This window comes from Sapajus apella, unplaced genomic scaffold, assembly GCF_009761245.1.
Source record: "Sapajus apella isolate SASKATOON/1434 unplaced genomic scaffold, GSC_monkey_1.0 scaffold4, whole genome shotgun sequence".
NCBI classification, from domain to species: Eukaryota; Metazoa; Chordata; class Mammalia; order Primates; family Cebidae; genus Sapajus; species Sapajus apella.
Genome location: NW_022436944.1, coordinates 45,629,529 through 45,642,741, shown reverse-complemented (window position 1 = coordinate 45,642,741; position 13,213 = coordinate 45,629,529). Strand labels below are relative to the sequence as shown.

The following is a 13,213-nucleotide window of genomic DNA, read 5'->3' as shown; positions in this document are numbered from 1 at the left end:
TTTTCTAATCTGAAAATTGCTCAGGTTTCTCTACTTTGCAGAAGCAATTTTGCCCTCCTCTATCCAGAGGCTGGAAACTCTCTCGGGGGAGCTCTATGGGTCTTTGGCTTCTCCGTGGGCCTTGGCTGCCTCACCTACAAAATGTGGATGATACCGGGACCGCCAAGGGTATGATACAACTTAATGACAAGACTCAGTGTAACTGAGGCCTGAGGGGGCCACACAGTCCTAAGCTCTACGTGACACCTCGTTTCATGCTTTCCAGAGCCTGAAGGGAAGCTAGTCATCTTCATTGTAAACATGAGGAAACTAAGGCTCAGAGAGGGAAGTAAGTTTCCCCAGGTCACACAGCTAGTAAGCAGCAGAGCCAGATGTTGAATCCAGGCAGGCTGGTTTCAGAGCCCGCATCCCACAGCTGGGGCGAGCTGAAGGAAAGCAAAGTCAATGTGCAGCCAGGGCCGGGTGCGGGCGGCGTGGCCGGAGGAGATAAACGCTGTGGCGAAGGCAGGGGCAGGCGGGGCGGGGCTGGAGAGCTTGACTGTCAAGTCCAACAGGGCAGGGACTCCCCTCTCTCCCATCAACCCTCCACAAAGTAAGAGCTTGGTAAATACGTGTGAGAATCACAACTTCAACCAGTATTTATGCAGTGCTCCACGACAAGACACAGCAAACGTTCAAACCAAATTCAGACCGCGGTACACCTCTGCTCATCACGCACTGACGACTCTGTAGGACACCAAGAATGACATTCGTGCCCGATCACAGGCCCTATGTCCAGATCCAAGGCCTCGCTCCCCTGGCCCCCTCCCTTCCAGGCACGCTCACTTCCTCACACCTGCTGGCAGGTGCCCTGCGCGGAAGATGCTGTCTAAGCCGCCCATCTGCTTGCTTACTGTCGGTGTCCCCCCCAGGAGAAGGTCGGCTCCATGACGGCTACGGCTTTAGCTTGGTTCCCAGCTGCCTCCTCAGAGGCTAGAATCGTGCCCGGCACACAGCAGGTGGTCAACAAATATTTGTGGGAGGAAGAAAAGAAGGGAGGGGTGGGAGGGGAGAGGACTGGAGGGAAAGAAGCGGCAGAGAAACCACAGTCTGACCACCTCAAGGTTTGTTTTTATGATTTTCTTTTGAGATGGGGTCTTGCACTATCACCCGGGCTGGAGTGCAGTGGTGCCATCTCAGCTCCCTGCAACCTCTGCCTCCTGGGTTCAAGCGATGTTCCTGCCTCAGACTCCCCAGTAGCTGGGATTACAGGCGTGTGCCACCACGCCCAGCTAATTTTTTGTCTTTTTTTTTAGTAGAGACGGGGTTTCGCTATGTTGGCCAGGCTGGACTCAAACTCCTGACCTCGTGATCCGCCCGCCTCGGCCTCCCACAGTGCTGGAATTACACGCGTAAGCCACCACGCCTGGCCTCTGATTTTTATTTTAAGTTAAAAAAGACTTGATCCTAATTACGTGCCGAGGAGAAGAGGCAGGTGATGGGGATGGAAAAAAAGGAATAAAGGAGACGAAGGAGATTAAACAAGAAGGAAACTCGAGGGCAGAGTTGGGTGAAGGCTCCACTCTGCTCCGGCTCCCTCGCCTGCCTCAACACCACCCCAGGATGCTGCCAACTCTTGAGTGAAGAAAGAAACAACAAAAATCCGTCTGCATGCTGGTGAGGTGTGGAGAAACAGAAACGCTTTACACTGTTGGGGGAGTGTCCATTAGTTCAACCATTGTAGAAGACAGTGTGATGATTCCTGAACGATCTAGAACCAGAAATACCATTTGACCCAGCAATCCCATTACTGGTATATAGCCAAAGGACTATAAATCATTCTATTATAAAGACACATGCACACGTATGTTCATTGCAGCACTGTTCACAATTGCAAAGACTTGGAACCAACCCAAGTGCCCATCAATGACAGACTGGATAAAGAAAATGTGGCACATATACACCATGGAATACAATGCAGCCATAAAAAAGGATGAGTTCATGTCCTTTGCAGGGACGTGGATGAAGCTGGAAACCATCATTCTCAACAAACTCACACAGGAACAGAAAACCAAACACTGCGTGTTCTCACTCATAAGTGGGAGCTGAATAATGAGAACATATGAACACAGGGAGAGGTACTTCACACACCAGGGCCTGTCAGTGGGTGGGAGTCTAGGGGAGGGAGAGCATTAGGAGAAATACCTCATGTAAATGACGTTAATGGGTGCAGCAAACCACCACGGCACATGTATACCTATGTAACAAACCTGAATGTTCTGCATGTGCATCCCAGCATTTAAAGTATAATTATTTTTAAAAAGGAGAAAAAAATTCCATCTGCAGTGATTATGAAGAGTCTGCCGATCTTAATAGGGACATTTTGGCTACGTGGCTCCTGTGGGAAAACAAGAAACTTGAAGTGTGGCCTCAGAATCTTCTGGCCCCGACCTCGTGAAGGAAGCCAGGCTGTGGGCCGCCCACCAAAGGGGCCCCACCGAGCGGAGGCTAGGATGGGAAATTCCCCTGGAAGGTGACGTGGCAGGGAGCAAGGCCAGGACAGATGAGGCTTTCCATCCTATTCTGCCTGGACCACAAGGGCTCCTACCTCATGATCGTGAATCAACCCTTCCCGGGGACCTCAGCTGCATGTCCCGCAGCTGACCGCATCTTCCGGTGAAAGCACCAGCCCTGACAGGCACGCAGCCAGAAACACGGCCCTGTCTTGCTGAGAGACCACACGCAACACAATGAGACACGTGGCTCTGAACAGGCAGTGCTCAGTCAGGGCTGATGACCGGGGAGTCAGCCTGGGCTTCTCTTTCTAGGGGCCGAGGATAACCTCAGCCTGTGTCTGTCTGTCCCTCCACCTAGTTTCTCTATCCCAGTCTATCTGTGTATCAGTGGCTTAGATAAGAAGATTCTTCTAACCAGTTCTGCCTGTTAATACCCTCATTCAAAATATGCTCTTGGAAGTTGTGCACCTTCAGGATGTGATTAACTGTCTTTGCTACAAATTCTTAGAAACGAGCTCTTGTCTGGGGCCAAATAGGTATTCCTTCCAGCTTTGTCTTATATGACTGGGGGTCTCTGCCCTTAAACTATCAGGACGTTTTCCTCCCTGGCCTATGGCACCTCAACCCAGCCTCCTCACCCCCATGGCCCAGGAGGGAGTGGTTTCAAGTTTCCAGCTCCCGCCACGGGGCTGACATTCCCCACGCTGACCCACGCTGACCCAGCTTCAGTCTGGCTTTCTGAACCATTGGCTAAGTGGCTACTACATGCTAGGTGCTTACAATTGTCAATGTATTTAATCCCATTTAAGTAATTACATTGTTTAATGCCTTATTGATTTGCATTTCTATTTTATACACAGGTAAGCAGAGGCTTAGAGAAGTTAAATAACTTGACCAAGGTTAAAACGTTGGTTTCTGCTCTGCCTGACTCTACCGAGGGGCTGACAGCTACTTCTTGGATCCATGGGCCTGGAAGGACACCGGAGGATTCAGTAGAAACTATGACTGGGAAGAGAGCTGCTGGAGGCAGGAAGGGAATTTGTAAAAGGGGGAGGCGATTTGAATCTTGTAGAGACTGCACCCTGATCACTAAGTGTGTGGCTTTGCTGAAATAAGACACTTTCCCAGAGGATCTCAAAGCACACCTCTCACTCCATATGTTGGGGCCAGGAATCACAAACTGTCATCATCTGGCAACTAGACAAAAGGATTAAGAAACAAGCAGAAGGTCAAGGTCAGAGCCTGAGGATTGGGAAGGCCCCAGGCCCCGCTGGGTGGCTGCGTGATGCCGGGCTGCGGGAATTACACAGCATTGCTTGCTGTGTGTCCTCACAGACCACTCGGACACTGTGGTGGTAACTCCAGTCTCTGCTGATATATTGGAAGTGTTCTGTGGTTTAGGGGAAATTCTACTGAGGGAAATTCTACATAAAATGTATTTTACATTCTTGTCAGGAAAGCACTAAAAGGCCCAGTAATGGCTGAGCAGCGTGGCTCATGCCTCTAATTCCAGCACTTTGGGAGGCCAAGGTGGACGGATCACAAGGTCAGGAGTTCAAGACCAGCCTGGCCAATATGGTGAAACCCCGTCTCTAATAAATATACAAAAATTAACCAGCTGTGGTGGTGGGCGCCTGCAGTCCCAGCTACTCGGGAGGCTGAGGCAGGAGTATTGTTTGAATCTGTGAGGCACAGGTTGCAATGAGCCGAGATGGTGCTACTGCACTCCAGCCTGAGCAACAGAGCTAGACTCTGTCTCAAAAAAAATAAAATAAAATAAATAAAAGGCCCGGTAATTTTCACTCCTTATTCTAACAGCTCATTGTTAACATCTTACTGATTTGCCCAAATCACCTCTGTTACTCTCCAGTGGTCTAGCTGGTTCTCTCACTGTGGCCCCAACTCTGTCACCCCTGCTATCCCTCAGGGCTCATGTTTATGCTTCTCATTCTCTTTTATATCCTTTTATGCCTGGAGGTAGCCCAGTACCACCCTGGTTCTACACCCCACTCCACCCCTGATCTTCCACCACCCCCATCTGTGACCTTGGGAAGATCCCTGCCCTCCTGTCTTAGTTCAGGCCACTGTGACAGAGACCTGGCTGCTTCGGCAACAACATTCGCTTCTCCCGCGTCTGGAGGCTGGACGCCTGAAATCACGGTTGGTCTCCTGGTGAGGGCACTTATCTTGGGTCACAGCTGCCTTCCTGCTGTATCCTCACAAGGCAGAGAAAGAGAGCTCTGCTCGCTTCACCTCCCTGTAAGGGCACTAATTCCATCTCGGGGATCCACCCCCATAACCTCACCTAAACCTAATCACCCCCAAAGGCCCCACCTCCTAGTATCATCACATTGGGGATTAAGGCTTCAACATACGCATTTTGGGAGGATGCAAATATTTAGTCATAGCATGTCTGTGGGCCTCAGTTTCCCCACCTGTACAAAGGGGATCCCTGAGGCCCCTTGGCTTCCTGCTCTGCTCATGCTACTGCTTCTAGAGCCTTAGCAAGGGTGGGGGTCAGCACACTTTGCCCTCCACAGGCTGGATGTCTGCCCTGTCTTTCCCCGGTAGGGGCTTCAGACTGGGACTGTTTCCTTGGATGGGAGCAGCTCCCATTAAAACCATGTATGCAGAGAGGCCCATGGAGAAAGTGAGACAAGGGCGTGGCCCCCACGGATGCATCAGAACATTGGGAAAGTAAAATCAGCTTTTGAAGTGCTGTAAAAGCATTGATTTTTTTTACTATGTCTTTTTTTTTTTTTTTTTTTTTTTTGAGATGGAGTGTCACTCTGTCACGCAGGCTGGAGTACAGTGGTACGACAATCTCAGTTCACCACAACCTCTGCCTCTGGGGTTCAAGCGATTCTCCTGACTCAGCCTCCCGAGTAGCTGGAATTACAGGCATATGCCACCATGCCTGACTAAATTTTTTGGATTTTTAGTAGAGATGGGGTTTCACCATATTGGCCAGGCCGGTCTCAAACTCTTGATCTTGTGATCCGACTGCCTTGGCCTGGGATTCCAAAGTGCTGGGATTACATGCGTGAGCTGCCACGCCCAGCCCTCACTGTGTCTTTCATAACTTTGGGTATAAACCATTCTGCGAAACAAATACAGTTACTATAATTAAGCACACACAGCCCCTCCCACTCAGGAAGAGAGAGGACCCGCGCGGTGGTCGTGCAGGAAGCTTGCATGCTTATGTGTCCTGTTTGCTAAACAGACCTAAGGAAGAGTGGCAACGGTCACTCAGTAACTGACAGGTGCCTGGGGTCCTGACAACATGTGTGATGATTTCATTTCCTGTAAAATCAAGGGGTCTGGGATGAACTTAGAAACATTCAGGAAGACTGAAACAGCAGAGCAGCATTAACCTGTCGTTTGCCAACCTCAGCTCATCTGAGCCTCGCAGACCGGAAGAGAGCCTGAGGGATGGAATTCAGCCCACTTTGCAGATAAGGAGCCAGAGGCTGCGTCAGGTGAGTGCTAGAGTCGAAACTCAAAACCTCCTCTGGAGATCATCAATGCCTGTTGATCCCCTTCCCTCCCCTCCATGGTGCCCTCTCTCCCTCTCCAGCCCCATTATTCAGAGCTCAAAAAGGCACATACCAGGATGTCCAGGCAGGCGGCCTTCAGCAGGGTGATCTGGTCTGCGATGGTCAAGCTGGTGAAGCCCGGGAGGCGTTTAGCAAACTCCACGATCTTGATAATGCACTTGGTGGCCAGTTCACTGAATTTGTCCCAGAGGCCCAGGTCCAGTCGGACTCGATGGTCAGCACTGGAATTCTAAGAGGGACGGAAAATGTCACATCAGGTGCAGCTTCCGGGAAGCTCTACAGGAAGCGGGAAACTCAACGTGTTTCCCCTTAAAGGGGTGACATGTCAGCCTAGGCAGGCAGCTTGTTGGTGGGCAGCTGCATTTTTAGCCTGGATTCATCCTTTTAAAATGCTAAAAATCTTATGCTCGTACCACTGGATAATCAAGTAACAGATGAGAGGGAGTTTCTCTGTACACAGTTATCCAGGTAACAAACACAAGGAACGAGGATTCACCATTTTCTAACTGGGATGAATGAACGGCTCTAGGCACTGACCATCAGTTCTTGCTAATCTCTTAAAAACAGGCCACCTGCCTTAGTGTCCTGATGGAAAAACACGCCACCACCTATCAAATATTCTGGCCAAACATCAAACTTGAATCAGACTGAGACTCTAGATATAACCTCAGGAAATCCAAGGACATGGTAAACTACACAAAGGGGGTGCAGCTGTCAACATCCAGAAGGCCAGAAAATCCACAAAATCCAATGAACTGGTTCCTTCAACATGTACATCACAAGGGAGAACAAGTGGAGAGAGAAATCTATCGATTGAAAGTAACTCAACCCACACGCTCATTAACTCATGGATGGAGAGAGACACTGTGATTACAACTTTGCAATGACAATGCTGGATAGCATTAATAAGGAAGGAAACGGGAACACGTACACAGCATGGATAAACCTTGGAAGCACATTAACCCAAAGAAGGCAGACATAAACGCCTTTAAAACGTTTTTGAAGGAAATGGAAACGTACAAAACGATTCCATTTATATGACGTTCTTGGAAAAGGCAAAACGATAGTAACTGACAAGAGCTCAGTGGTTTTCCCAGGAGCGGGAATGCGGGTGGGGCTGGTCACAGGGCACAGGAAGCTCCCTGGAGCCTCTACACCTTGACTGGGGTCACACTTTTGTCACGCTCATCAAGCTACACCTTTAAAAAAGATAAAAATTGCATTATGTATATGATACCACAATAAACCTGACTTAAGAGATTTAGAAGACTGACAACCAACTGCATGGTGTAAATGTTATCTAAATTTCAATTCAAAAAATAAACTGTAAGGAGATGGTGATACATACGAGAAAACCAGAAATAGGGGCTAGAAGGTGTCGGAGACCGTTTTATTTTAGGATGGTAATAGTGGCACTGATGCTTTCCTTTTGTTTGCAGAAGCTTCTTTCATTTAGAACATGTATTAAGATATTTACAGGTAAAATGATGAGATATTTGTAATTTACCACCCAAAGAAGGCTGATGTTTGGTCCTCTGACAGATGTAAACGGCTTGGGAGAGGTACTGAGGTACTGTGTTTCTCAAACGGACAGCTTTAGCTCCCCACCTCAGTTAAAATCAGTCTACAAGAAGTCAATAAAACTAGCGCTTGCTTTTTATGTCCGCACGGAAAGCCAGACAGAAGAGTTTGCACGAGATGCCACGGGCGCTGTAAAAACGGTGGTGGCCAACTTTGCCTTCCACAACATTCCTTGCGGAGAGCAGACATGCATCTCCAGATTTATGTTCCTCCTTCCTCCAGGACCTTGGTGGAATACAGTACACTTGGGGGAACATGAGATCGAGATGTGTGGCCATTCCGGCCGTAATTAAATTTAATAGGCAGTTTATCCGGTTCATGGGAAGATGACACGGAAGAGAGGGACGGAGAGTCAAGCTTATGGAGGGAAATCATTTTACAATAGAGTATCCATCTGGAAAAAAAGACATTGCCCCGACCCAGCGAGTGAGAACGAAATCTTCATCAACATTGGATGAGGTTACTTTATCACGCACCAGGGCTGAGAGAGAGGAGCCTGTCGCACCTTCCATTAAAAATAATGCACAGCCGTCTTAACGGCATGTAAATCTAACTCACTATTATGCAAACTGAAGGGAAGAGGCAGTTAATAAAACACAAAATAACCTGGTGTTTTATTATACTGGCTGCTGGATTCATAGGCATGAGGCTTCAAATGGCTTATATATTATCTTCCAGCTGCGGCAAATGGAGAGCCCTGGCCTGCTTGGGTTGGTAATGAAGGCGGCTGTGGAGAGCACCAGGGATGCGTGGATTTTCGGCAGCATTTCTGGGTGTGCAGGGAGGAAAAGCAGCGGAGGAGGAGAGGCAGAAAATGGGTGGTGAGGCAAGGCCCTTGCTGTGAGCGTGAGGCAGGCTGAGGAGGAAAACAGCCAAGGCAGAAGGGCAAGGGGCTCTCCTCGGTCCGCTGCCAACCGAGAGAGGCTGGCCAGGGCTACCAGAGCAGGCCACCTCTTCGGTCGGAGCTACAGGAGCGGCTGCCCCCGCAGGATGCTGCATGGTGGCCCATATGAAGGGCCACGCCCATGGCCCCCAGGGCCATCTTAAGCAGCAGAAAATCCAACCTTACTATGAAATCCAATTAAATGGCAATTTTTGCCATGCAGATGGATCCCTTTCTTCTGCTGGTTTGGTTCTGTGCTGCAACGGGCTGGCAGGACTTTCAGAAAAAGACCCTTCAAGTGGAATCACCAGCATCTTTAAATCCCACTGGAGGCAGCTTCTGGGTATGACCGTGGTTTGTTCAAGGGTTCTGGCTTTTCCCCCAGCAAAGCTAAGAAGGAAATGTAAATTTTCATGAAAGGAATGCAGAGGTAAAGTTCTGCGGCCATGTTGGGTGTATCCATGGAGATGCCCCCTTCCTCCCTAGGCCTGAAATCCTTCCACCATCCTGAGAGACGGATGTCCTTTCAAGTTTGGTTTGCAGACCATCCCTGTCACCCACATGCCATTCCTGCATTTTGTATGGTTCTGTATGTGACCACCCCTTTCCTACGGGCTTCCTCGTGCCAGGCACTGTTCTGTGCGCTCAACAATCACTGACTCGCTTTATTTGTCACAGCGCCCCCATGCGGTGGGTAATATTATCATTATTATATTACTATCAATATTATCATTATCAGCCATTTGGGTGATAAGGAGGCAAAGGCCCACAGAAGCGCAGTCATTTGCGCAAGATCCCCCAGGCAAACTGGGGGGCATTTGATTCACCCACACAGTTGGGGTTGTGCTGTCCTGGCTTCCCACCGCTGCACCATGACACCCCCTCCCTACTGGTTCTCACATATTTCTACTTTCTAGTTAGAACTTCCTGACTCCTAAAGCCTGTGGTTGCATCTGTGATCTCCCTCCTTGTTGGAATCTCTAGATGCTTCGACGAGGTAGCTACAAGAGCTCCTGCAGGGCTATGAAGAGAATGTTACGTGCCAGCCAACATCTCTTAGTGATCAACACACGCATAATCTAGGCGCTACGACAACACGGCTTCGGGAACGTCTGCCCATGGGAAGAAAAGGCCCCCAACACATCTGCAGAGTTTTCCTGAGGACCGATGCCTCCAACAGGTTGGGGGAAGGCAACTTGGCAGCCACCCTGCAACTCTGGTAGACAGGAGGGCGTCATCTTAAAGGCATGGTGCAGGCTGTGGGTACAGAGGGCTTCGGGCAAAGGGCATTGGGAGAGGGCAGGTAGGGAGGGTCTCTAGAATCTTTCAAGTATTTCCTAGCCGCTTGGCTAAAAGCAAGGGCGATGCGGCAGGATTCCCTGGGAGGTCGTTTCAGGCGTGCTCCTGGACCACCATCGCCTAAGATTCCTGAGCTGGGACATGACCTTGGAAGGGACCATCTGTCCATCTGCAGCCCCTTCACTCCTGAGGCTCAGAGATCTGGGGCCTTGGTAGAGTGCAGGGGTGGGGTGGCAGGTATAGTCCAAGGCCCTAGAGGTTGGCCAAGAGATTCTAGACTTCTGGAGTGGTCCCAGTCGCTGGAAGGGCCCATGAATGCCTTCTGGAGCTACAGGGCACGTCTGAGAAAGATCAGAAGCCCTGCCCTGTGTCCCTGCCAAAGCCTTCCAGCCAGAACAGCAGCTAGGGACCACCTCTTGGAACTGCTTTTTCTCATGACTGGGAACTTCCCGTGGCTCCCTAGGGCTAAGGTTCACCTTATCCCAGCACTCAAAGCCCCCAGCAATCTAGCCCTGACCTACCTCCTCAAGCTTGGCTCCGTCTTCCTCCCACCCAGCCCCAGCCCTGTGAAACCCTGGGGCACATTCATGCTACTGCTTGTGCTGGGAATGTCCTTCTCTTATTCCACCACTCGGGAAGAAAGTGGATACTCAGCACAGCGCCTACAGAACATTTTTCTTCGAGAGATCAGGACACATGTATGCTGCCAGAGGTTTCTAAGTACTCACAACACTTGTGACAAAATCTGATTTCCAGCTCGACTTTGCAGTAGAAATGCAAGCATGGAAAGGTAATCTCCGTGCAGTCCAGTTCTGCACTCAGAAGGTGTTATTGTTTGTTATGGGTTAAATTGTGTCCCTCAGAAAGATGTGTTGAAATCCTAGCCCGGCTATGTCAGAATGTGACCATACTTGGAAATAGGGTTTTTATAGGGGTAATCAAGTTAAAATGAGGTTATTAGGGTGGGCCTTAATCCAGCATGACTGGTGCCGTTATAAAAAAAATGGGGAAATCTAGACAGAAGTCCATATGCACAGAGAGAAGAGGATGTGAAGACACCAGGGAGAAGATGGCTATGAGAAGGCAGAGGATTCATGTGATGTAACTACAAGCACTGCTGGTCACACCCGAAGCTCCAAGAGGCAAGAAAGGGCTCTCTCGGCTGGACACGGTGGCTCATGCCCGTAATCCCAGTACTTTGGGAAGCTGAGACATGTGGATCAACTGAGGTCAGGAGTTCGAGACCAGCCTGGCCAACATGGTGAAACCTGATCTCTACTAAAAATACAAAACAAACAAACAAACAAACAAACAAAAAATTAGCCAGGCATTGTGGTGGATGCCTGTAATCCCAGCTACTGGAGAGACTGAGGCAGGAGAATTGCTTGAACCTGGGAGGCGGAGGTTGAGGTTGCACTGAGCTGAGATCATACCAATGCACTCCAGCCTGGGCAACAAAAGTAAAACTCTGTCTCAAAAAAAAAAAAAAAAGAAAGGGCTCTTTCCCAGAGCTGTTAGAGACAGCATGGCCCTACACACACCTTGATTTTGGACTTCTAGCCTCCAGAAACGTGATCAAATAATGTTGTCTCAAGTCCCCCCGTTTGTGTGACTTCGTTCCCGCAGCCCCACGAAACAAGCACTGTAGGTATGCAGTAATCGTTTGTTGCAACATGTAAGAACAGTCCCCATCCCCTGGGTTGTGGATGGGTATGGGTCAGTGGCCTGCTAGGAACTGGGCAGCACAGCCGAAGGTAAGTGGCCAGGAGTGAACATTACAGCTTGAGCGCCACCTCCTCTCAGATCAGCGGAGGCATGGATTCTCATAGGAGCACGAACCCTACTGCGAAGCACGCATGTGAGTGAGCCAAGCTGCCCGCTCCTTATGAGAATCCAACTAATGCCTGATGATCTGAGGTGGAACAGTTTCATCCCGACGCTATCCCCACGCCCCGTATCCATGGAAAAATTGTCTTCCCTGAAATGGGTCCCTGGTGCTGAAAAGGGTGGGGACTGCTGGCTGGTGATGTTGGCAGCACAGGTGTGTTTACTAGCAAGAAACTGCGGCTAAGGTGACAGCTGGCTCAAAATTAGAAAGCTGTGAGGTGAGTGGGGACTAGCACTCGGGTTTCTGGCCCCCACCAACCTTCCACCCCTCCTGGTGCATCTCTCCTGGGAGGCCAAGCTCCGAGTTCCAGGTTCTGCTCCTCTGGCTGATCACAAATGTTAGTTTCCAAAAAAGAGCACCACCCATGACGACGAGTGTTCAAAACGGCCTTCCTTTTCTGGAAAGGAAAGTCTTCGTCTCCTGGAAAGTCTTTTCGTGGTTTAATAAGTCTGTTTGTGGTCATTTTTCTGAGTGGATTCAGGGCTTCTTAAGTCTTCATAGTTCACGTTCGCGAGCCCCGAGGACAGCTTACCTCCCGCCGAGCCCTGCCTGGTGATGAACAGCCTGCCTACGGCAGAGCCGCGGGAGCCGGGGAGCAGAGGCAGCCGGAGCAGACAGCGAGAGCGGGGGCTGGGGGCTGCACCTCCTGGAAATCTGTCCCACTGTCACACCCACGCTACTTTACAGAACCTGGGCATGTGGCTTGAAAAACTGACAACACGTTTCTGACGGGATGGAGAGGAGGAAAGACGCACATTCTGCACACGTCCTCTGGGCCGGAAACTGCACGGTGCTCAATAGAGTTTTCCCATGGAAACCTCCAGGCAGGAGGCAGATGTGTTTTAAAACTCCCATTATGGCAGGGCGCAGTGGCTCATGCCTGTAATCCCAGCACTTTGGGAGGCCAAGGTGGGTGGTTCGCCTGAGGTTGGGAGTTCGAGACTAGTTTGACCAACATAGTGAAATCCCACCTCTACTAAAAATACAAAAAATTAGCCGGGCGTGGTGGCAGGCTCCTGTAACCCCAGCTACTCGGGAGGCTGAGGCAGGAGAATCACTTGAACCTGGGAGGCGGAGGTTGTGGTGAGCCGAGATTATGCCACTGCACTCCAGCCTGGGCAACAAGAGTGAGACTCCATCTCAAAAAAAAAAAAAAAGAAAAAAAAAGAAAAAAAGAAAAAAAAAACACCTCCCATTATACAGATGAAGGAGCTGAGGCACCAACGATGATGTAACTTTTCAAAGTCACATGATGCCTAAGTAGCAGGGGTAAGAGTTGAACTTGAATGTATGAGGCCCTAAAGCCCAAATGACACAGTCAACTAGGGTTCACCCTAAGAAGTGGAGCACACGTCCTCAGAGCGAGGGCGTTGCCTCTGGTTCACTCCTGATTCTATTTTGGAATGCTCCTCTAGAAATAGCTTCTCTCCTGCTTTCCACCTTTCCACAGGGAATCCACCCTCTCTCCTTTTATGGAGACGGGGGGTCATCGGGTAGAACCCTTCCCAGG

At 49.9% G+C, this 13,213-nt stretch overlaps 1 protein-coding gene across 3 annotated transcripts in view; it reads right to left on the bottom strand.

Moving 5' to 3' along the window:
• The window catches only part of RARB (retinoic acid receptor beta), a 416,035-nt gene that overhangs the window by 12,218 nt on the left and 390,604 nt on the right, over nt 1–13,213 (bottom strand). For all 3 annotated transcript variants that reach the window (XM_032267931.1, XM_032267937.1, XM_032267941.1), the window contains one exon: nt 6,105–6,281. In XM_032267931.1, coding sequence (XP_032123822.1) covers nt 6,105–6,281 — 177 coding nt within the window. The remainder of the gene's footprint in view (nt 1–6,104; nt 6,282–13,213) is intronic.